Genomic DNA, 22542 nt, shown 5'->3' on the forward strand with positions numbered 1-22542 from the left:
GTTCGATTTATATGCCGCCCTTCTCCGGAGACTCAGGGCGGCTTACAATGCGTTAAGCAATAGCCTTCATACTTTTGTAAATGACTTAGAGAGGACTGTAAAGCACTGTGAAGCGGTAGATAAGTGCTATTGCTATTCTGTTATTCTGTACTTTTTGAGTTTTGGGTTCCATGAAGAATTTTCTCACAACAGGTTTTGTTCCTCAGCAACCAGATAATTCAGTTAGACTTTGTATTTCTTCCCCTAAGGAAAGCTGATGTCATAAGAAATGTACTGCTGTAGACACACAAATGCTGAAGTTGTATCTGAAGAAACGCTGAAGTGGAGATTAAGGCACAACAAAGAAGCAATGAAAGGGAAATTACCATTCTTTGAAATTCACACTTTTTATTCATGTTACTCTCTGAGGTACCTTGATATCCATCTTGTAGTACTATCATTTTCCAAAGGAAGCATAGCCGAAATTTATTTTTCTGATTCACTGCTCTTCTACCTGGTCTGTTCTTGGCCTTTTACGAGGATTTGCTTCGTTTTCTGCCGGGCTCAGGTTTGAATCTGAATGCTGAACATCTCTGAATCCATGAGACTGTGAAAACAAGTAACAAAGCTGTTCAACAATTGCAACTGATTAAAATGTGGAGGCATTATACTGTCTGAAAATCAGGAGTAGAAAATGGAGGTAGACTTCGACCTACAGCCACAACCGAGTCCAAAATTTATGTTCCTAAGCGAGGTATTTGTTAAGTGAGTTTTCCCCCATTTTAAGACATTTCTTGACACAGTTAAGTGAATAATTGTAGCTGTTAAGTTACACATGCGGTTGTTAAGTGAATCTGGTTTACCCATTGACTTTGCTTGTCAGAAAGTTGCAAAAGATGATCGTGTGACCCTGGGACACTGCAGCCGTCGTAAATATAAGTCAGTTGCCAAGTGTCTGAATTTTGATCACGTGACCATGGGGGTGCTGCAGCGGTCATAAGTGTGAAAAATGGTCATAAGTCACTATTTTCAGTGCTATTATAACTTTGAATGGTCAATAAATGAACTGTTGTATATCAAGGACTACCTGTATAGCAAGTACAGGTAGTCCTCAACTTACAAACTTTCATTTAGTTACAACAGCACTGAAAACAGTGACTTACGACCATTTTTCAGAGTTACATCCTTTGCAGCATCCCCATGATCATATGATCAATATTCTGAAGCTTGCCAACTGTTTCATATTTATGACCATTGCTGTGTTTCAGGGTCCTGTGATCCCCTTTTGCGACCTTCTGACCAGCAAAGTCAATGGGGAAGTCAGATTCACTCAACAACCGCCTGACTAACTCAACAACTGCTGTGATTCACTTAACAGCTGTGGCAAGGAGGGTTGTAAAATGGAGCAAAATTCACTTAACAAATATCTCGCTTAGTAACATAAAATTTGGGCTCCATTGTGGTCGTAATTCGAGGACTACCTGTAGTTTATATTTCTTGGACTTTTCCCTCTCTTAGAGAGAGAAAAAACAAACAAAAAGCAAACACAAGAAACATATACAGGTAATCCTTGGCATACAACAGTTCATTTAGTAACTGTTCAAGTTACAATGGCACTGAAAAAGTGACTTATGGCCATTTTTCACAGTTACGACCATTGCAGCGTCCCCATGGTCATGTGACTAATGTTCAGATGCCTGGCAACCAGGGGTGAAATGCTCCCGGTTTGGACCAGATCGCCTGATCCGGTAGTGATGGCGGCGGGTGGTTCGGAGAACCGGTAGCAAAAATCCCTGCGCCACCCACTCCATGCCCAGCTGAGCCGCAGGATCATCAGAGGCTATTTTTTTTTTTTACTTTTAAAAGCATTTTTTCTACAACCTCTTCTGACAAAAAGATGCTTTTAAAAGTAAAAAAAAGCCTCTGATGATCGTGCTGCTCAGCTGGGATCCTCGGAGGCTTTTCAAAGCATTTTTTTCTGCAACCTCTTGGCCGAAGAGGTGGTAAAAAAAATGCTTTGAAAAGTCTCTGACGATCCCAGCTGAGTTTCCTGATCGGCAGAGGCTTTTCAAAGCATTAGAAAAAATACTTTGAAAAGTTAAAAAAAAAAAAAAAATGGCCACGCCCACAGTCACATTACCCCCCCCCACCAAGCCACGCCTACAGAACCGGTAGTAACAAATTTTACATTTCACCCCTGCTGGCAACTAACTCATATTTATGATGGTTGCAATGTCCTAGGGTCATGTGGTCACCTTTTGCGACTTTCTGACAAGAACAAGTCAATAGAGAAGCAAGATTCACTTAACAACCATGACACTAACAGTGATTCACTTAACAACTGTGGCAAGAAAGGTCATAAAATGGGACAAATTCACTTAACGTTTCACTTAACAACAGACACGTTGGACTCAATTATGGTCATAGGTTGAGGACTACCTGTACACAACAGACCTACATACTACCTTCTCAATTGTAAGCTGCAATTTGAGACACATCCCACTCACCCACTCAAATAGGAGAATGCAAAGATGCAATTCACGTATCTGTTCTTTTCTTTTTTTTAATTTTAATATTTTTTTTCTCAACGTTAAAATACAAAGTAAAGCAAAAGGGGAAACAAGCTACCAACCATCAGACACTAGTAATAAAAATATTTTTAAAAATCCACATGTACTAAAACAAAAAACAAAAAGCAGAAGAAGAATAAGAAATAGAATATATCATTCATACTGGCATGTAACATAAAAAAAATCCACCTTGGCTGAATGCTGCCAAATATATCAAAGGTATCTGATGTTTACCTGTTTTTAAGTTTTCAAATTTCTCATGAAAAATTATTTGGCAAGAGGAAGCTCTGTAAAGAAGTGATCTGTGAGGAACCGAAAGGTTAGCCTTGCTTTTCGAATCACCCCGCAGAGTGACAGATGGAATCGCTGCAGCTAAGTCACGGTTAAAGGACAAGGCTAACTTCTCTGCCGAAATCGGTGGGGGTAATCCTATCTCTCTGTTCTTTTCTGACGCTCGGAATTAGTCCCCTAATAAGTAATTATTCCCCCAGTGTTCTCCTGCCTGCTCTTAAAAATGGCAAACGGCGGGTGGCTACCAATTGCTCAAGGAAGCAGCAAATTTGTTTCAGAAGAGATGGCATCTCAAGCTGGCAGAATGTGAAAATTGTGGCATGGACGAGGGCTATAAAACGACAAGGAAGGCCCAGCTTGATCTGTAACACAAACAGAGAAGTGACTTATCTCGGAGACGATGAGCAGAGCTTGCAAAGCCACCGATCCCGTTTTTTAAAGAAAGGACAGATAAGGAGAGGAATTGATTTCCACAGTATTTAGGCAAAGCCACCACCACTCTCCGAAAGCGGCCATGAATAGAATAAAGCAGAAATATTTCAGGGTTGCCTCAGCAGCTCATCATGGAAATTGGGCGCCCGAAGCCAAAAATGGACAGCTAAAACACTCCAGCACACCCAAAATTAGAAAAAGTTAAGATAAGAAAATAAAATAAAATTAAGGTTCTAGATTTGAGTCTGTAGAGATTCTCAGTCATCCAGGTTAAGGTTGTCTGGACTGGACTTTCTTGTTTTTTCTTTGAAGACGTTTAGCTTCTCATCCAAGAAGCTTCTTCAGCTTTGACAGGATGGTGGGGGAATGGAAGGATTTATGTTCCTTGCAGACAGCTGGTCATTTGCATTCTTTTTAGGGAGTCATTGAGGCCACTTGGAGGTTTGTCTGTGTTCTCAGGGTCACCTGAGTGGTGCTAATGGTTCCTGTAGTCTACTCAGGTGACCCTGAAGACACAGATACATCTCCAAGTGGCCTCAATGACTCTCTAAAAGGATGCAAATGATCAGCTGTCTGCAATGAATATAAATCCTTCCATTCTCCTGTCAGAGGTGAAGAAGCTTCTTGGATAAGAAGCGAAATGTCTTCAAAGAAAAAACCAGAAAATCCAGTTGCCTCCTGAAAAAGCACCTTTGGGTCAAGGTTCTAGATTTGAGGCAGAATATCAGCCCAAAACATAAACGTGAATTGGCTGTTTACAGATTTAGCAAACTGAAACTTCATTGCTCTGTGAGGCCAAAATTGGGAAAAAAAATATTCATAAAATTTTTACTCCAGGGGTTTTTCTTCGCCGGTTTTAGCACTTGTCACGTTTTTAAAACCGTTTTTAGCACCATGAATTCATTATTGGAATAAAATATTGTTCCATGGTTCAAGAGGGTGGCAAATTAAGATGAGGTGGAATAGAATAGAATAGAATAGAATAGAATAGAATAGAATAGAATAGAATAGAATAGAATAGAATAGAATAGAATTCAGAATTAGAATAGAGAATAGGATAGGATAGGATAGGATAGAATATGAATAGAATAGAATAGAATAGAAGAGAAGAGAATTCAGAATTAGAATAGAGAATAGGATAGGATAGGATAGGATAGGATATGAATAGAATAGAATAGAATAGAATAGAACAGAATTCAGAATTAGAATAGAGAATAGGATAGGATAGGATAGGATAGGATAGGATATGAATAGAATAGAATAGAATAGAATAGAATAGAATAGAATAGAACAGAATTCAGAATTAGAATAGAGAATAGGATAGGATAGGATAGGATAGGATATGAATAGAATAGAATAGAATAGAATAGAATTCAGAATTAGAATAGAGAATAGGATAGGATAGGATAGGATAGAATATGAATAGAATAGAATAGAATAGAATTCAGAATTAGAATAGAGAATAGGATAGGATAGGATAGGATAGGATATGAATAGAATAGAATAGAATAGAATAGAACAGAATTCAGAATTAGAATAGAGAATAGGATAGGATAGGATAGGATAGGATATGAATAGAATAGAATAGAATAGAATAGAATAGAATAGAACAGAATTCAGAATTAGAATAGAGAATAGGATAGGATAGGATAGGATAGGATATGAGTAGAATAGAATAGAATAGAATAGAATAGAATAGAATAGAACAGAATTCAGAATTAGAATAGAGAATAGGATAGGATAGGATAGGATAGAATATGAACAGAATAGAATAGAATAGAATAGAATAGAATAGAATAGAATAGAATTCAGAATTAGAATAGAGAATAGGATAGGATAGGATAGGATATGAATAGAATAGAATAGAATAGAATAGAATAGAATAGAATAGAATAGAACAGAATTCAGAATTAGAATAGAGAATAGGATAGGATAGGATAGAATATGAATAGAATAGAATAGAATAGAATAGAATAGAATAGAATAGAATAGAATTCAGAATTAGAATAGAGAATAGGATAGGATAGGATAGGATAGGATATGAATAGAATAGAATAGAATAGAATAGAATAGAATTCAGAATTAGAATAGAGAATAGGATAGGATAGGATAGGATATGAATAGAATAGTATAGAATTGGAAGGGACCTTGGAGGTCTTCTAGTCCAACCCCCTGCTTAGGCAGAAAACCCTACACCACTTCAGACAAATAAATATTACAATCTCTACATTAAAACTGAAGTGCCATTAAAGTACAGGTAATCCTAGATTTAACCACAATTGAGCCCAACATTTATGTTGCTAAGTGAGACATCTGTTAAGTGAATTTTAACCCATTTTACAATCTTTCTTTCCAGAGTTGCTATTGCACTGCAGTTATTAAATTAGTGACACAGTTCTTAAGTAAATCTGGCGGGGGTGGGGGAGAGGCAGGGAGGGAGAGGGAGAGGGAGAGAGGGAGGGAAGGAAGGAGAGAGAGAGAGAGAGAGACTACATGTAGTCGCAACACTAGAGATTCCGGTGGTTTATTCTATTTATACTGGTATTTTCTCAGCAGAGAGAGAGAGAGTAAAACTGACAGTTTTCTGTGACTAATTTTTGTGTCAGGAAGAGCTTTGAGAAAATGATTTTTACATTTATGATTTCCACCCTCACTGTTCTGCCAAAAGCAATCATACAGCTCCTGTTCTGGGTAATCACGACAGCATCGCCCCTTAAAATAAAACTGTGACCGACGGGCTTTGCCAAGAACCAAACAAGAGGCAGCTTTCAGTAGAAGATCTAAGACTTTATAACTGAGAAGGCTATACAGGTTAGTCCTCAACTTACAACCGCTCATTTAGTGACTGTTTGAAGTAACAACGGCATTGGAAAAAAAAATTGACCTTTTTTCACTTACGACCATAGTGGTTCCGTGGTCACATGATCAAGATTCAAACTGGCATGTATTTATGACGGTTGCAGTGTCATGTGATCCCCTCTTGAGACCTTCTGACAAGCAAAGTCCATGGGGAAGCCAGATTTCCTTAACAAATGTGTGACTAACTTAACAACTGCAGCAACTCACTTAAGGTCTGTGGCAAGAAAATGGGGCAAAAGTCACTTTAAAAAAAAATTGATCTATATGCCGCCCTTCTCCGGAGACTCAGGGCGGCTTACAATGCGCTAAGCAATAGCCTTCATCCTTTTGTATATTTATACAAAGTCATCTTATTGCCCCCACAAACTGGGTCCTCATTTCACCTACCTTAGAAAGGATGGAAGGCTGAGTCGACCTTGAGCCTGGTGAGATTCGAACTCACAGTAATTGCAGACAGTTGGTGTTAATCACAATGCTATCAGTCTGCTGAGCCACCAGGCCCTTAACAACTCTCATGCTTAGCAATGGAAATTTTGGGCTGAATTGTAGTCATAAGTAGAGGACCACCTGTACTCAGAGCAGTGAAGCTAATTCAGAACATGGCATTTTCCACATAGATCACAGAGGCCAAATGACGAGACAGATGGTTTCTAAATATGATACATAAATAAACAATGTTTTTCTCCCAAATGGAAGAAGCCCTCATGAAATGAAAAAGAAAGCAAGGACAGCTCTTCCTTTCTATGCCTTTCTGGAGCCATGGGAAAAGGAATTGCCAGAGTTGATTTAAAGGGTTTATTGCTGAAATGGTCAACATTACAAACATTGTGTGAGCCTGAAAATTGCTTGTATGCAACAAAACTCATTTGTTTTCCACTTGGTTCTTGGTGGTCTCTGAACTTTGTGGTTTTCTTGCAGACATTTCATTACCAAACTAGGTAACGGTCCATCCGAAGGTTGTGAAATTAAGGAATTTTCATCATGTCATCACAGACTCAACCACAGTTTCAACTGGGAAACTCTGAGCATCCCAGAGTAGACCAAGCTAAATTAAAAAATGCTAGTGAATTCCTGCAAGCCTGGCACTCAAATTGACCATCAACAGGCACAGAGAGCTACATCTACATGCCAATCAAAAAGCCCAAAAGGAAACAAAAAGTCCGAAACACCTCCTCACCAGCAGTCAACACCCAGATGAGCCAAAATTAACACCAAGATAGAATAGAATAAAATAGAATTCTTCATTGGCCAAGTGTGATTGGGCACACGAGGAATTTGTCTTTGGTGCGTATGATCTCAGGGTACATAAGGAGAATAAAATACATTCATCAAGAATAAAAAGATACAACACTTAGTGATAGTCAAGGTTACTAATAAGCTATCAAATCGTACTAGGAAACAAATAAAAACAATAGAAATTAAAAGATACAAGCAACTTGGTTATAGTAATAAGTGGGAAGAGATAGATACTAGTAAGGAAGAGAAAAATAATAGTAATACAGTCTTTGTAGTTAATTTGATAGTGTTGAGGGAATTATTTGTTTAACAGTGAGGGCGTTTGGGAAAAAACTGTCCTTGTGTCTAGTTGTTCTGGTGTGCAGTGCTCTATAGCGTCGTTTTGAGGGTAGGAGTTGAAACAGTTTGTGTCCAGGATGTGAGGGGTCTGTAAATATTTTCACAGCCCTCTTTTTGTCTCGTGCAGTATACAGGTCCTCCATGGAAGGCAGGTTGGTAGCCATGGTTTTTTCTGCAGTTCTAATTCTCCTCTGAAGTCTGTGCCTGTCTTGTTGGGTTGCAGAGGCAAACCAGACAGTTATGGAGGTGCAGAAGACAGACTCAATACTTCCTCTGTAGAACTGGATCAGCAGCTCTTTGGGCAGTTATAATAGAATAACAGAGTTGGAAGGGACCGTGAAGGTCTTCTAGTCCAACCCCCTGCTTAGGCAGGAAACCCTACACCACCCTACACACAGTACAGTTTGAGCTTTCTGAGTCGGCGCAGAAAGAACATTCTTTCTTTTTTATAAATAATTATATTTTTTATAAATTTTATAAGATTAACACTAGACAAACAATCAATAAGTAAACAATAACCCAATCAAGGAATTGGTACCAACACGGATAAACAATCAAATAATAAACAACAGCCTAATCAAGGAATCTCTAAAAACGCTCCCACCAACACAGATAGGGCAAGTTACTAGTATAAAAATAAGAGCAAAACCCACTCCCTTCTAGCACTGATGATGTTACCTAGTTTGGTAATGAAACATCTGCAAGAAAACCATCAAGCTCAGAGAATGCCAAGGACCCCACGTTTCATCCCTGAGCTAAGGTACAAACATTCTCTTCTGTTTTTGAATTTGTGGATTTATTTTCCCCCCGTCATCGCAATATTCATAGTTCTACTTTGGCGATCCCAAAACACATTCAGAACTCAGAAGACAGCTCTAAAAATCCATAGGAAATGCTATGGCAACATGTTCCCAGGCAAGGAAACACTTATAGTTTGGTAAGCTGTGCGCTTTTGGCATTTGAAGAGCAGTTTAAAATTGTTCTGGCTTAGCTCCATGTTCTGCAGAAACGGCCCATAAAATGTGGCTAGTTACAATATTTATTTCAGGATTATACTCAAGACATTTCAAATGCCATCAAAAATACCTGGAAGGTTTTTGTAATTCTGTACCGTATTCAGTCCACTTAACACCTAGTTCCTGTCATATTCCAATTGGCATTCTGATTCAGTGCTACCTGCCGGTTCCAGGGTTGGCTATACAGGTAGTCCTCGAGTTACAACCACAATTGAGACAAACATTTCTGTTGCTAAGTGAGAAATTTGTTAAGTGAATTTTGCCCCCATTTACTTGCCACAGTTGTTAAGTGAATCACTGCACTTGTTAAGACAGTTACACGGTTGTTAAGTGAATCTGGCTTCCCCATTGACTTTGCCTGTCAAAAGGTCGCAAAAGGGGATCACGTGACCCCGGGATGCTGCAAGCGTCATAAAGGTGAACCAATTGCCAAGCATGTGAATGTGAATTACATGACCATGGGGATGCTGCACCATTGTGTATCCTAAGTGTGCAAAACGGTCCTAAGTCACTTTTTTCAGTGCCGTTGTAACTTTGAACAGTCACTAAACAAACTGTTGTAATTTGGGGACCACCTGTATAAGATGAGACCACTTACAATGATCCCCCAAATGATGTGGGAATTAAGCAGGTTATCTGCTTAATTTAGGTCATCAAGTCCTAAATTTAGATCATGAGGTCCATTTATTACTAAGTGGACATTATCGCTTATGTTGGGGTCCATTATTTTGGAGTGACACAGGTATAAATTTTGGCTAGAAGATAGCTTTGGAAACTTACAGGAACCAAGTACGGGCAGTCCTCAACTTACGACCACAATTGAGACCAAAATTTCTGTTGATAAGCGAGGCAGATGTCAAGTGAGTTTTATCCCACCTTACGACCTTCCTTTCCACAGTTGTAAAGTCAGGGGTGTCAAACTCGCGGCCCATGAGATGGATGTGTAACACGCTGGCCACGCCCACCCCTGGTTTAGCGAAGGGGGGGGGGAATTGCAATACGTCACGTGACAAGGTGTTGTCGTGAGTTTGACACCCCTGTGTTAAGTGAATCGCTGCCGTTGTTAAGTTAGCAACGCTAACTTAAATGAATCCAGCTTCCCCATTGACTTTGCTTGTCAGGAGGTCGCAAAAGGGGATCACATGACCTCAGGACACTGCCAGTGGCCTTGCCCCTGAATTTTGATCACATGACCATGGGGATGCTGCATCGGCCGTAAGTGTGAAAAACGGACATGTCACTTTTTTCAGTATCATCGTAACTTCCAACAGTCAACAAAGTGTTGTAAGGCAAGGACCACCTGTAAACTAACTTATTAACTAACAAGAAGTAGGACCAGTGGTGGGTTGCCCCCAGTTCGCAGCGGTTCTATAGAACCGGTAGTAAAACTGGCGGGAGACTCCGCCCACCGACCCTGACGTCATCAAAATGCTTCTGCACATGTGCAGAAGAGCGCATGTGTGTGCGCGGCCCCGCTGTGAACTGGTAGTAAACGTAAATAGAACCCACCCCTGAGTAGGACCTTTTGTTTAACGAAAACAACTACGAAAAATCGCACTGAGGAAGTATTGAGGACAGTATAAAATGCCAACGTAGCTGCACAAAATTACCTGAATGAAATTCTGAGAAAAAATTCAAGTAAAAGATGGAAAGAGGATCAAAAACATCAAAGATGGTTTAATGACACAGCCAGCCCCGATTTACTGAGATGGTGTCAAGAATGGCGAAAGCTCAGAAGAAACCGAGTTTGTCAAAAGGAGTTAAGAGTAAAAAGAAGGGCAACTTCAAATAGGTTTAAAAGAAAAGGAAAAAAAATCAATATACCAGCTATTCAGTGAAGCGCTATCAAAGCTGACACCAGCCAGAGCGTAGAAAAACTCCAAAAAATAGTTCGTGATAGGAAGGCGAGGAGAGACCTGGCCCACAGAATTGCCGAGTTGGGCTCGACTGAATGGATAACATCATCATTCCATGAAGAAGGATTTGACTAAGGAAAAGAGCAGGATGCCTGATGACCTCAATCAGGGGTGTCAAACCCAAGGCCGGCGGGGCAAATCTGGCCAGCATGGCCGCCCTGGAAATAGTGAAGTGTGGTGTTTTGGGCTGCGATTGCCTTCTGCAACCCTTTGCCAGTAAAAATGGAGCTTGGGAGGGCCGTGCGGGGTCCTCTCGTTTTTGCTGGCAGAGCACTTGGGGCTCCACAGGTGCCCCCGATATGAGTGACGTCGAGCTGACCACGCCCCCCCCCTCCCGAGGTCAATCACAACCCTGATGCGGCCCTCAATGAAATCAAGTTTGACACTCCTGACCTAAATGTTCCCTCCCAAATTTATAATTCATAATAGGGACGGTCTGAGACAGGATGCAGAATGAACAGAAAACAATTGCTCAATGCAAACATAATGTCAAGCTGTAGCTAAGGAAACGAATTATGGATATGGCCTGTATCTGCATGGCGTGCATTATTTGTGAACTTGCAAATCAGAATAAGAAACCATAAGTAGGTCACAAATGCATCCTTTGTTTAATCCTTAGTTTGATGCTTGGAATACTATTAAAACTCTCCTGTTTTGTCTTTTTGTAACCTTTAACCGAGCAAAATGGTGCTTCGCAGGGCGACAATTTTTAAACCAAGGTACCTCAAAGGGGCTCGCTTAGAGAATGCATCCAAAATATGTGTAGTTTTAATCTTTTAATTATTTTTACCTGTTTTATAACATGTAAAATGGCCAGTTACCTTGCAGGGCAGATGGGCAGCATAAACATTTAATAAATAAAATAGTTAAAAAATACAGAACTGTGGAATGAGCACCGTGGAATTGAAAGTCGGCAAACGTTATAAAAAGATTTTATGACATTAAAAATGATCATAAACCATTTTATGATATGATTCAAAATGTCATAAATCATTTCCAGTGGTCAACTCCTGATGTTTGACAGTTTGACACGGGCTACTTTTAGGGCAGATACATCTCTGGGTAGGTTCCCGAATTAGAATCTCTTGCTATTGTTGAAGGCGTTGGAGAAGCTGGAAAGGAAATATCTCTGAAAAGATGACCCAACACGTTGCGAGTTGTCCAATATTATTTAAAACTCTGGCCTCTTGAGATGTTGGGAGGGCTGAGCAGATGGGAAATGAAAACAGAGCGGTAGCTTCAAATCATGATTTGTTGAGAGAAATCAAAAAATGAAAAGTTATTAGATGACCACATCAATCAGCAAACAACAAACCCATGCTGTGCACAGCATCTGAAAGAAGCCAAGAGGGACATGACTATTACAGGTTGAGCTAAGGAAACTTTTCCTGAATTTTAGTCCTTGCTGAGCTGCTTGTAGGCCGCAGAGAGGGTGTTTTCTAGATATTGATGATTAGCTGGACGCCTGTGCTTCGCTATGAAACTATGTGATCGAGCGTGATAACTTGACACTTAAAGCCTGAAACTTAATGTTGAATGTGTAACTCCGTAGCATCAGAGTGTTAATATAAGGCAACTGGCAGTTGGGACAGAGTTCCTTTCAGGTGGGGAGGGGGAGAACTCCTTAGCATCAGAGCATGTGAATATAATACTGTATATGAAATACTAATGATCTGATGGTCATTTGGAAAAATCCTTTCTTAGCGAGCACCTAGAAGCCAAGAGGAACATGTGTGCCAAATTTCAAGTTTGTAGGCTTTACCATTCTGGAGATTTCATGATGAGCAAGTGGTATTTGGCTTTTATATATATAGATTTGAATCTCTTTCTGTATGCTGCTGCTTTTCTCTGAGAACAGAATGGACCTATGGAAAGCTATGAAGAACCAATCCTGGATGGAACCAATGGCACAACCGGCACCTGGGCCCGGCAAAAGCTGGGAAGCATGGAAATTGTTGAATAGACTGCATGCGAGTGCAACAAAATCCAGAGACACTCTGAACAAATGGGGCTATCTGGTGGCTTCTGCTCTTTGCCGATTGTGGTGATACACAAGACAACACATATGTACACCTGCCCTTCGTGTCCCAATCTTTGTACACTTGAGGATCTCATGGCAGCGTAATAGAACGTAATTAATGTTGCTGATTTCTGGGCAAAATCTGTTTACTTTGTACATATTTTAATCTTGTATTTTATATTATATACAGGTAGTCCTCAACTTACAACAGTTCATTTAGTGACCAAAGTTACAACAGCACTGAAAAAAGTGTTCATCCTGATGAACGTTGCAGTACCCCGTCACGTGATCAAAACTAGGATACTTAGCAAACTGACTCATATTTATGACTGTTGCAGTGTCCCAGGGTCATGTGACTACTTTTTGTGATCTTCTTACAAACAAAATCGATAGGGAAACCAGATTCCCTTAACAACCGTGCTCCTAACTTAACAATTGCAGAGATTCTCTTAACAACTCTGGCACAAAAGGTCGTAAAATGGGGTCAGTTCACTTAATGTTTCACTTCGCAACAAAAATTTTGGACTCAATCGTGGTCGTAAGTCAAGGACTACCGGTAGTATGCCTTATTTTAATTGTGATGCTTCTGACACAAATAAGTAAACTATCACAGGTTCATCAGGAAGATGCTTGGCTAGAGTTATTCTGATGTTAGCGTTTTACATTCCCTTCATTGTTAGCATTTCATTTTCACCTTGTTGTTCCCAGTTTTGGCCTCTTCCACAATTGTACTTACCGTAATGCAAAAGGGTACGGTTGACTCCTTCTGACTCGGAGACTTGTACAACATTGCCAACCTGAAAATAAATAATAAACAAACAATCATGATTACTTCAATGACATGGAAGTAGTGTGGAGGTGGGAAAAAAATCAAACAACATTAAGCTCACTGCATTTCACTGGCAATTATTTGTGTTTAGGTTACCTTATTTCATTATTACAGTCAGAGAATTCAGAGTATTACATCATTGCTATTAGTCAGTGAAAGGACATAGTCAATTCAATGAATGAGGAAAATATTGTAGGATCAAAAATACTGCATGTTAATTTTAGCTTTATATCTTGCCTTTTTATCAGTGTAGGTTGTTGTTATTTGTTGTTGCTGTTAGTTGCGAAGTTGTGTCCGACCCATTGTGACCCCATGGACAATGTCCCTCCAGGCCTTCCTGTCCTCTACCATCCTCTGGAGTCCATTTAAACTCACGCCGACTGCTTCAGTGACTCCATCCAGCCACCTCATTCTCTGCCGTCCCCTTCTTCTCCTTTTGCCCTCCATCGTTCCCAGCATGAGGCTCTTCTCCAGTGAGTCCTTCCTTCTCATTAGGTGGCCAAAGTATTTGAGTTCCCTCTTCAGGATCTGGCCTTCTAAAGAGCAGTCAGGGTTGATCTCCTCTAGGACTGAGCGGTTGGATTGCCTTGCAGTCCAAGGGACTCGCAGGAGTCTTCTCCAGCACCAGAGTTCAAAGGCCTCAATTGTAGGTAGTCCTTGTTTAAAGATGGTAATTGAGACAGAAAACTCCACTGTTAAGCGAAGCACTTTTAAGGAGAAAAATCGGTTCTGCTATCCTGGTTACTATCGTTTAAGTAAGGATCTCATCTGGACACAATTTCTGACTTCCTGCTAGCTTCCCCACTGACTTTGCTTGCAGGAAGATCACAAAGTCTGACCACGGGACGGTGCAACGGCAGGTATGGGTCCAATCATAAGTACCCTTCGTTCATCATTATTTTAAGTTTGAATGGTCACCGAACTAGTGGTCAGTAAACAAGGATCTAGACAGCTGGAATGGTTCCTATTCCTTTTTAACAGGCTTGCACAGAGGATGTTTCTAGAAGTTAACAGAATAACGGAGTTGGAAAGGACCTTAGAGGTCTTCTAGTTCAACCCTACTTAAGCAGGTAACCTTATACCATTCTGGGCAAATGCTTATCCAGTCTCTTCTTGACCATCTCCAGTGTTGAAGCATTCACAACTTCTGGACGCAAGTCATTCCACTGATTAATTGTTCAGGAAATTTCTCCTTAGTTCGAGGTTGCTTCTCTCTTTGATTCCATCCATTACTTCTTGTCCCACCCTCAGGTGCTTTGGAGAATAGCTTGACCCCCAAAACTTCTTTGTGGCAGGCCCTAAGATATTGGAACACAGCTATGTCACTCCCAGTCCTTCTTTTCATGAAACTAGACATATCCAGTTCCTGCAATTGTTCTTTACATGTTTTAGCCTCCAGTCCTAATCAACTTTGTTGTCCTTCTCTGCACTCTTTCTAGAGTCTCAACATCTTTTTTTATTTCGTGGTATTATCATTGCTGTATTGCAGTATTGTTTCTCAACCTCAGCAACTTTAAGATGTATGCACTTCATGCTGGGGAATTCTGGGATTTGAAATCCATAAATTTTCAAGTTGCTGAGGCTGAAAAACAGTGCCCTCCTGTCTTAATTTAAAAGAGTATAGATACGGTCAATGGTATTTTACAACTTCTGACAGATGGTCCGACATGAACAGTAAAGAACAGAAAATAGCGGCTGGGTTTGAAAAAGAGAAGTGATTATAGAAACCTGGCCTGCTTTGCAATTCGGCATTCTTTAACTTATTTCAGATTCACAATTTTTACTTTCTTAACTGCACTTGACATTTTTTGAAAAACGAAGGGATGGAGTAAATCTTTTGAAGTAATTGCAACTGCACTGAAATTTTTTTTTTCTTGGTTCAATCTAAAAACTAATTCGAGAACCTCTTGCTAAAACCCAGAGGGAGGGAGGACTTCTGAACTTGCTATACCCCAGGAAAATACTCAGCCTTCCTCTGAGATAACCTGCCAAGATTCCTGTTAATTATTTTTAGGGCTCTGGGTTTCTTTTCTTCTCTCTCGGTGCTGTTCTATTAGAAAGCAAGTAATTACTGCCCAAGGAAGATTATCACATCACATTTCGTTGCATAGGGAATTCCTTAGAACATTTAAATTGGTGGGTGTACTTGATAGAAATAGCCTTAATCGTGAGATACCCTGTCATGTTTTTAAGAGGCTCTCAAATAGAATTCCACCAGGTGCCCCTCAGATGCCATGGATATGTGTGTTTGAAATAAGGGACACCCCACCATCTAAATTAAGTGACACACTTAAAAGCGCAGGGAGGAGAACAGGGATATTAGGTTTAAACACAGTAATTGCATAACGGCTAAGGCTACACTGTGTTCCAGTTCTAAAACAAAGAGGGACTGCAAGAATCCACCCAGGATCCTGGGCAAAACAAGGTTACAAAGGAACAGCTTAACTCGGTTTATTGTCTTTAAATACAAAGCTCTCATTTTCTACAGGTTTCCCCCTATGGTATAAAAGGAAAGGCTGTCTCTGCTAACACGTTGCTGTCTTGCAGTCTCACACTCTGTCTTTAAAATGTGAATGTTTGGATAGGTTTTGTAGCTACGTGCTTTAGATCAGGTTGCTGCCCAGAATTGCAAGCTACATTAAAGGGACAGAACAGGCCCTGAAACGGTCTCTCTCAAGTATTTATTTACCCTTCAGGTTGAGATAAGTTGTCATTCGTATTTCCATTATGCTATTCATTCCCCCCCTGCCTCTAAATCTGGTTTTCATGTATTTTGTCCACAAAAATCTGTACATCTCAATTTCAATGTTACTAAAAGGAACTGGCAGAGGTAGGCTGATTCTGCTACTTGTTTCTTAAAGTGCCTTTTTTGTTTTATTTTTAGAATATCTGAAGAAGTCTGGAAGTTGAATCATGCCAATTGGACTTCTTTTCTTGTCGGTTGGAAAATTTCAAACTTGATACACCTGACTCAGTTTTCAGGCTTTCAAGACACTTAATTATTAGCAAAACATACGAACTGTTCTGGGCTAGGCTAGTGTATACCACGGTTGGCTAGTTCGTGGTTTATGTAGTTACTACAGGTAGTCCTCGAGTTACGATCACAAATGAGCCTAAAATTTATGTTGCTAAATGAGACATTTGTTAAATGAGATATGCCCCATTTTACAACCTTCCTTGCCACAATTGTTAAGTGAATCATCATTGCAGTTGTTAAGTTAGTTTCACGGTTGTTAAGGCTGCAAAAGGTGATCATGTGACAATGGTGCACTGCAACTCTCATAAATATGAATCGATTGCCCAAGCATCTGAATTTTGAACATGTGGCCAGGGGGATGCTGCAGCGGTCGTTAAGTGTGAAAAACTTTCAGTGCCGTTGTAACATTGAACGGTCATTAAACAAACCGTTGCAAGTCGAGGACTACTTGTACAACTTTTTCCTGTCTAGCTGCTTACAGGCTGTTTGGTTATTTTTTTTGGGGGGGGGGAGTGGTGGGATTCAAAAAATTTTACTACCGGTTCTGTGGGCGTGTCTTGGTGGGCGTGGCAGGGGAAGGATACTGTAAAATCTCCATTCTCTCCCCACTCCAGCGGAAGGTTACTGCAAAATCCCCATTTCCTCCCAATCAGCTGGGACTCGGGAGGCAGAGAATAGATGGGGGCGGGGCCAGTCAGAGGTGGTATTTACCGGTTCTCCGAACTACTCAAAATTTCCGCTACCGGTTCTCCAGAACTGGTCAGAACCTGCTGAATACCACCTGGGGTTTGAAATAATTTTGAGAACTTTGTCGTAGCATGTTTTTAGGTAAGCATTTAAATTAAAGGCGGAATGTTCATTCCACAGCTGGTACATGTGAAAGGGAAGATGAGAAGGGAAGTAGAAAAGATAACTGAGTGTATCCTTAGGTTTAGTTACAAACTCAATGGCTAATTTCATTGATTGGTGTCCATTTTTTAACTCACCTCTGCTTTTTATTCCAGTGCAAAATTAAACGTATGGTAGCTGCATGACCCCAGCTTTCCCCTGGGAGGGGGGGAGGGAGGGAGGGGGGAGACAGAGAAAGAAAAAAGAATGTTACTAATTATTCTTCAAGCATGTTTTAAAGGTATACAGCTGGTACATACCGCAGCTAGGAAGCACCAGCTGCAAAGAAATAATGAAAGAACTCATGATCGGAAAATTAGCAATTATAAGCTAAAATAAACCCTCTTAAGCTTTGAGAAGGTAAGCAGGTTTCCTATGCAAAAGGGAGCACTGAGATACTAAATACCTGCATGACAAAATGCCTATTAATTGTGCTAGAACAATTCATTAAGTCGTCCCTGCTCCCTTTCTGCCTTGCAGTTTAATGATTTGCAGGAGTCTTGGAGGCTTTCAGAAAACTGAGTTAGAAATATTTGGGAATAGATAAAACAGGGTTTTTTTAAAAAAAAAATCCTCACAAATATAGAAGAAAATATATGTAAGCTTGGGGTTGAAGTGTGGAGTCCTTGGCGTTCTCTGAGCTAGGTTGCTTTCCTGCAGACCCCCAGTCTTGTCTAAAAGAAGAAATGTTGCCAAAGTACTGGTGAGGCTGGGGTGTCTGTGATTTATATTCGACACCGCTGACAGCCAAGGCTACTGATAGCCTTTTTCTCCTTTATGCAGTACAATCCTCCCTTTATTCACTAGTCTTCACTTTTCGCTTATCTTTCCAACTCTCCAGACTTTGCATCTGGAAATATAATGCAGCCATTCCTGGAATGGTTCTCTTCTACTGCAGGTTTCAGCTTAAGGGGCAGGTGGTTTCTTTGTTACTTTTGATGATCCATACTCAAACGGCAATTCTACACTGTAATTTGCTTTTTATTTTTTACTTAGTCATTGATTTATATCCCACTTTTATTATTTTTATCAATAAGTCAAGGTGGTGAACATACCTAATATTTCCTCCTCCTCCTCCTCTTTTCTCCAAAACAACCCTGTGAGGTGAATTGGGCTGAGAGAGAGAGGGACTGGTCTTAGATCACTGAGCCAGCTTTCATGTAAAGGTGGATCAAGAACTCAGACGCTCCTGGTGATTGGCCCAAAGCCATTAATTGTTCTGTCAGTAATTTTTTCCTTAGTTCTAGATTGCTTCTCTCCTTGCTTAGTTTCCATTCATTGTTTCTTGTCCTGCCCTCAGGTGCTTTAGAGAGAATAGGTTGACACCCCCTCTTCTTGTGGCAGCCCCTCAAATATTGAAAGACTGCTATCAATGTTACCTTTGGTCCTTCTTTTCACTAGACTAGACAAACCCAATTCCTGAAAACGTTCTTCATAGGTTTTAGCCTCCAGTCCCTTAATCATCTCTGTTGCTCTTCTCTGCACTCTAGAAATTTCTGGAGTCTCAACATCTTTATATTGTGGCAACCCAAACTGGATGCAGGATTCCAAATCCTGTCTTACCAAAGCATTATAAAGTGGTATTAAACACTTCACGTGATCATGAACATACCTACTTCTAAGTTAATATGGGGAGGCGGGCTCTTCCTTTAGAAGACCATATATGGGAGTAAGGCAGGGGTGGTATTTATTTACCTTCACTACTGGTTCGCAAATGTGAGCGCGTGTGCGCTCTCGCCTCCTCCATGCATGCACAGAGCCTTCTGCGCACGTGCAGAGGGTCAAAAACAGGACGTGATGACGTCTGGGTGGAGCCTCCCGCTGCTGGTGCTACCGGATCGCGCGATCCGGATAGAACCGGCTGAATTTCACCACTGGAGTAAGGGCTTGTTCTGTTTTAGGGTTAAATTGGGCCTCTATAAAAGCTCGACAGAGAAATCCCAACCTAACCAATTTCTCCACTGATTCCTCTCTCCAAAGGGGACTAAATCCTTGTTATGTGCTTTGCCTCCGAAATATTTAATTGCTTAAGAAAGTGGAACAGACCGTAGCAATTTCCTCCAGCTTCTTCCTGGTTTCTCTCTCTCTCTCTCTCTCTCTCTCTCTCTCTCTCTGTAACAGTACTTTCCTGTGAAAGGATTTGAATGCAATCATTTCAAAGCCAAGGCCAAAGCCGGGGTGCCAAAAAAACAATAAAGGTACAAACAAAATGGAACTCCGCTCCGCTCATGAGAAACTGGGGTGGCTTCGGAAGGAAAGAAACTTAATTATTCTTGCCGAGGTTGGACCATGTCGTTTGATTTCCAGACAGATTTATCGAGCCTGTCTCTCAACCATTCTAGACACGGCTGCTGTGTAGGCAGAAGATGGATTGGATTTTAAAGCAACAATTTAAGGGAAATGCCGAGAGCCCACCCCAATTTGTCTCGAAGCGGCTCCAGAAGCACAAAATGGGGCATCTGCTGGCCTCTAGCAAGTACACCGCAAACTCTACCCACTCCTTCATTATCACACCCAGAGGGAGAAGCGCTATCATTCTAATAGAGGAATTCTCAAAATTAAATGTCTAGACTCCGGCGGCACGTCGCCAGCTCTCGTCACCATGCTAGCATGAGATTTAACATTTGCAAGTGGAGATTAGCGTGCGAATTATACAGATGAATACCGTTTCCATTTCAAACCAGCCCATGGAGGGGGAAACTGTTTTATACTCCGTGGCAAAATGCACTGCTTCTAAACGATACTGATGGGAGATTAATATCTGATCTCATTGCTAAGAAATATCAAGTAAAAGCCATCTCTAGGATAAGCCAACTTGGAAATTCAGCTTGGTTAAAGACAGATTTGTTAACAAAGCCCTTAACCTAATTCTTATAATGCTTGGTAGATTCCCTCTGCTTTTATCTATAGGGCTTTCTAAAGAAACATCTAAAACAAAAATACACGAAAAAATCCAAACTAAAATAACCATTCTGGTCTTTATAGTCACTTTTATGGAATAAATAATTTCTAAAGATCTTTTCATGAATAAAATAAAATGGAGGGAAAAAGAAGGAACAGCAGTGCTCGCTAATGGATTTGTTTATGCTGCTACTGATCAACAAAATTTGCCCTACTTGGAAGCAGTTTGAAAAAGAGAAGATGTGAGAGAAAGCAAAACAAGGTTCCTTTTAATGTACAGACTCTTTTTGACACATCTTAAAAGCCTTGTGCCTAAAAATATCCGAAATATTTATTAATAACATGCTGTAGGAGTTGAGAGCCTGTTTGGTGTTTTGGTTAAGGTGCTGGCTTAGAAATCAGGCGATGGTGAATTCTAGCCCCACCTTAGCCATGAAAGCTGGCTGGCTGATTGGGCCAATCACCAGGAGACTGAGAGTTCTAGTCCCGCCTTAGCCATGAAAGCTGGCTGGGCGACTGGACCAATCACCAGGAGATTGAGAGTTCTAGTCCCGCCTTAGGCATGAAAGGTGGCTGGGCGACTGGACCAATCACCAGGAGATTGAGAGTTCTAGTCCCGCCTTAGGCATGAAAGCTGACTGGGCGACTGGACCAATCACCAGGAGACTGAGAGTTCTAGTCCCGCCTTAGCCATGAAAGCTGGCTGGGCGACTGGACCAATCACCAGGAGATTGAGAGTTCTAGTCCCGCCTTAGGCATGAAAGGTGGCTGGGCGACTGGACCAATCACCAGGAGACTGGGAGTTCTAGTGCCACCTTAGGCATGAAAGCTGACTGGGCGACTGGACCAATCACCAGGAGACTGAGAGTTCTAGTCCTGCCTTAGGCATGAAAGGTGGCTGGGCGACTGGACCAATCACCAGGAGACTGAGAGTTCTAGTCCCGCCTTAGCCATGAAAGCTGGCTGGGCGACTGGACCAATCACCAGGAGATTGAGAGTTCTAGTCCCGCCTTAGGCATGAAAGGTGGCTGGGCGACTGGACCAATCACCAGGAGACTGGGAGTTCTAGTCCTGCCTTAGGCATGAAAGCCAACCCAGGGACTTTGAGCCAGTCATGCTCTTTCAGCCCTCCCCACCTCATAGGGTTGTTGTGGTAGGGAAAACAGGAGGAGAAATAAGTCTTAGATATGTTCACTACTTTGAGTTACTTATAAAGTAATCAAGGTGGGATAAAAATCTAACAAATAAAGCAAGCAAGTTACAGAATTGGTCGAACAACCTTTATTCCCTATTTGTGCACGGTGCACCATGTTTGCAAAGCATTTTACAGGCTTTAAAGCAATCCAAGGTTAGAAAATGACAAAATACATCTTACAAGTCTTTTTTTTTTGGGGGGGGGTGCTTAACACCCAATTAGGCCCATATTTCCAATAATCCCTTTCAGTCTTGAATGGCTGAAACTGACCGGCCCCAACTTCAATGAGATTTTAAGGAACCAGGATTTGCAAACTCAATGGGGAAGCCTGATTCAATTAAAGTATTACTAACTTAATAACTGCAGCGAATCGCTTATCCACCATGGGAAGAAAGGTCGTAGAATTGGGGCAAAACTCACTTAACAAATATTTCACCTACCAACAGAAATTTTGGCCTCCATTGTGATCGTAAATCAAGGACTACCTGTAGTCTCCTGCTCTGAGCTTTGGGAAAGGAGACAGTGACAGTTGGATAAAAGTTGGAATCCAGGTCCAATCCAGGAAAATAAGAGAAAGGGGGGGGGGGAGAGGGAGAGAGAGAAGGGGCAGAGAGGGAGAGGAAAAGATGGAGAAAGAGGGGAGGGAGAGAGGGAAAGAGAGGGGGTGAGAAAGAGAAGGAGGGGGGACAGAGGGTTATATTAGGAGAGGGGGAGAGAGAAGGAAAGAGAAAGATAGAGGAAGGGAAAGAGAGGGAGAAGGCGAGACAGAAAGGGAGGGGGGAGAGATAAAGAGGAAGAGAGGGAGGGAAAGAGAGAGGGAGAGAGGAAGAGACAGAGAGAGGAAGAGTGGGGGGAGAGAGAGACTCCAACCTAGAGGAATTCTCTGTTGCTTGCTGGAGATTATTGTCTTTCCCTGAACTGTTCCAAGAACAAAGAGGAAAATACTAACTGGCAGCGGAGGGAGCAGATGGCAACCCTCGGGGAGCTGGACCCATCCCACGGATCGCCAGTTGCCGACCCTTAAATCGATTAGCTTTAATTTGCTTTGTTAGTCTGACTGTCTGCCAAAAAATAAAAAAAAAACCATGTAGACT

The 22542-nt window shown here is 41.1% G+C and overlaps 1 protein-coding gene across 2 annotated transcripts in view; it reads right to left on the reverse strand.

The window, feature by feature from the left end:
- Positions 1–370: 370 nt before the first annotated feature.
- The window catches only part of RAD51C (RAD51 paralog C), a 47309-nt gene continuing 25137 nt past the window's right edge, over positions 371–22542 (reverse strand). The window contains exons 7-9 of one of the 2 annotated variants that reach the window (XM_034408476.3): positions 17451–17511; positions 13395–13455; positions 371–586 (exon numbers count right to left, since the gene is read on the reverse strand). In XM_034408476.3, coding sequence (XP_034264367.3) covers positions 479–586; positions 13395–13455; positions 17451–17511 — 230 coding nt within the window. In that variant the 3' untranslated portion in view covers positions 371–478. The remainder of the gene's footprint in view (positions 587–13394; positions 13456–17450; positions 17512–22542) is intronic. The other variant, XM_034408477.3, reaches the window with a different exon arrangement.

Source organism: Pantherophis guttatus, chromosome 1, assembly GCF_059756535.1.
Source record: "Pantherophis guttatus breed Tessera chromosome 1, ASM5975653v1, whole genome shotgun sequence".
Taxonomy (NCBI): Eukaryota; Metazoa; Chordata; class Lepidosauria; order Squamata; family Colubridae; genus Pantherophis; species Pantherophis guttatus.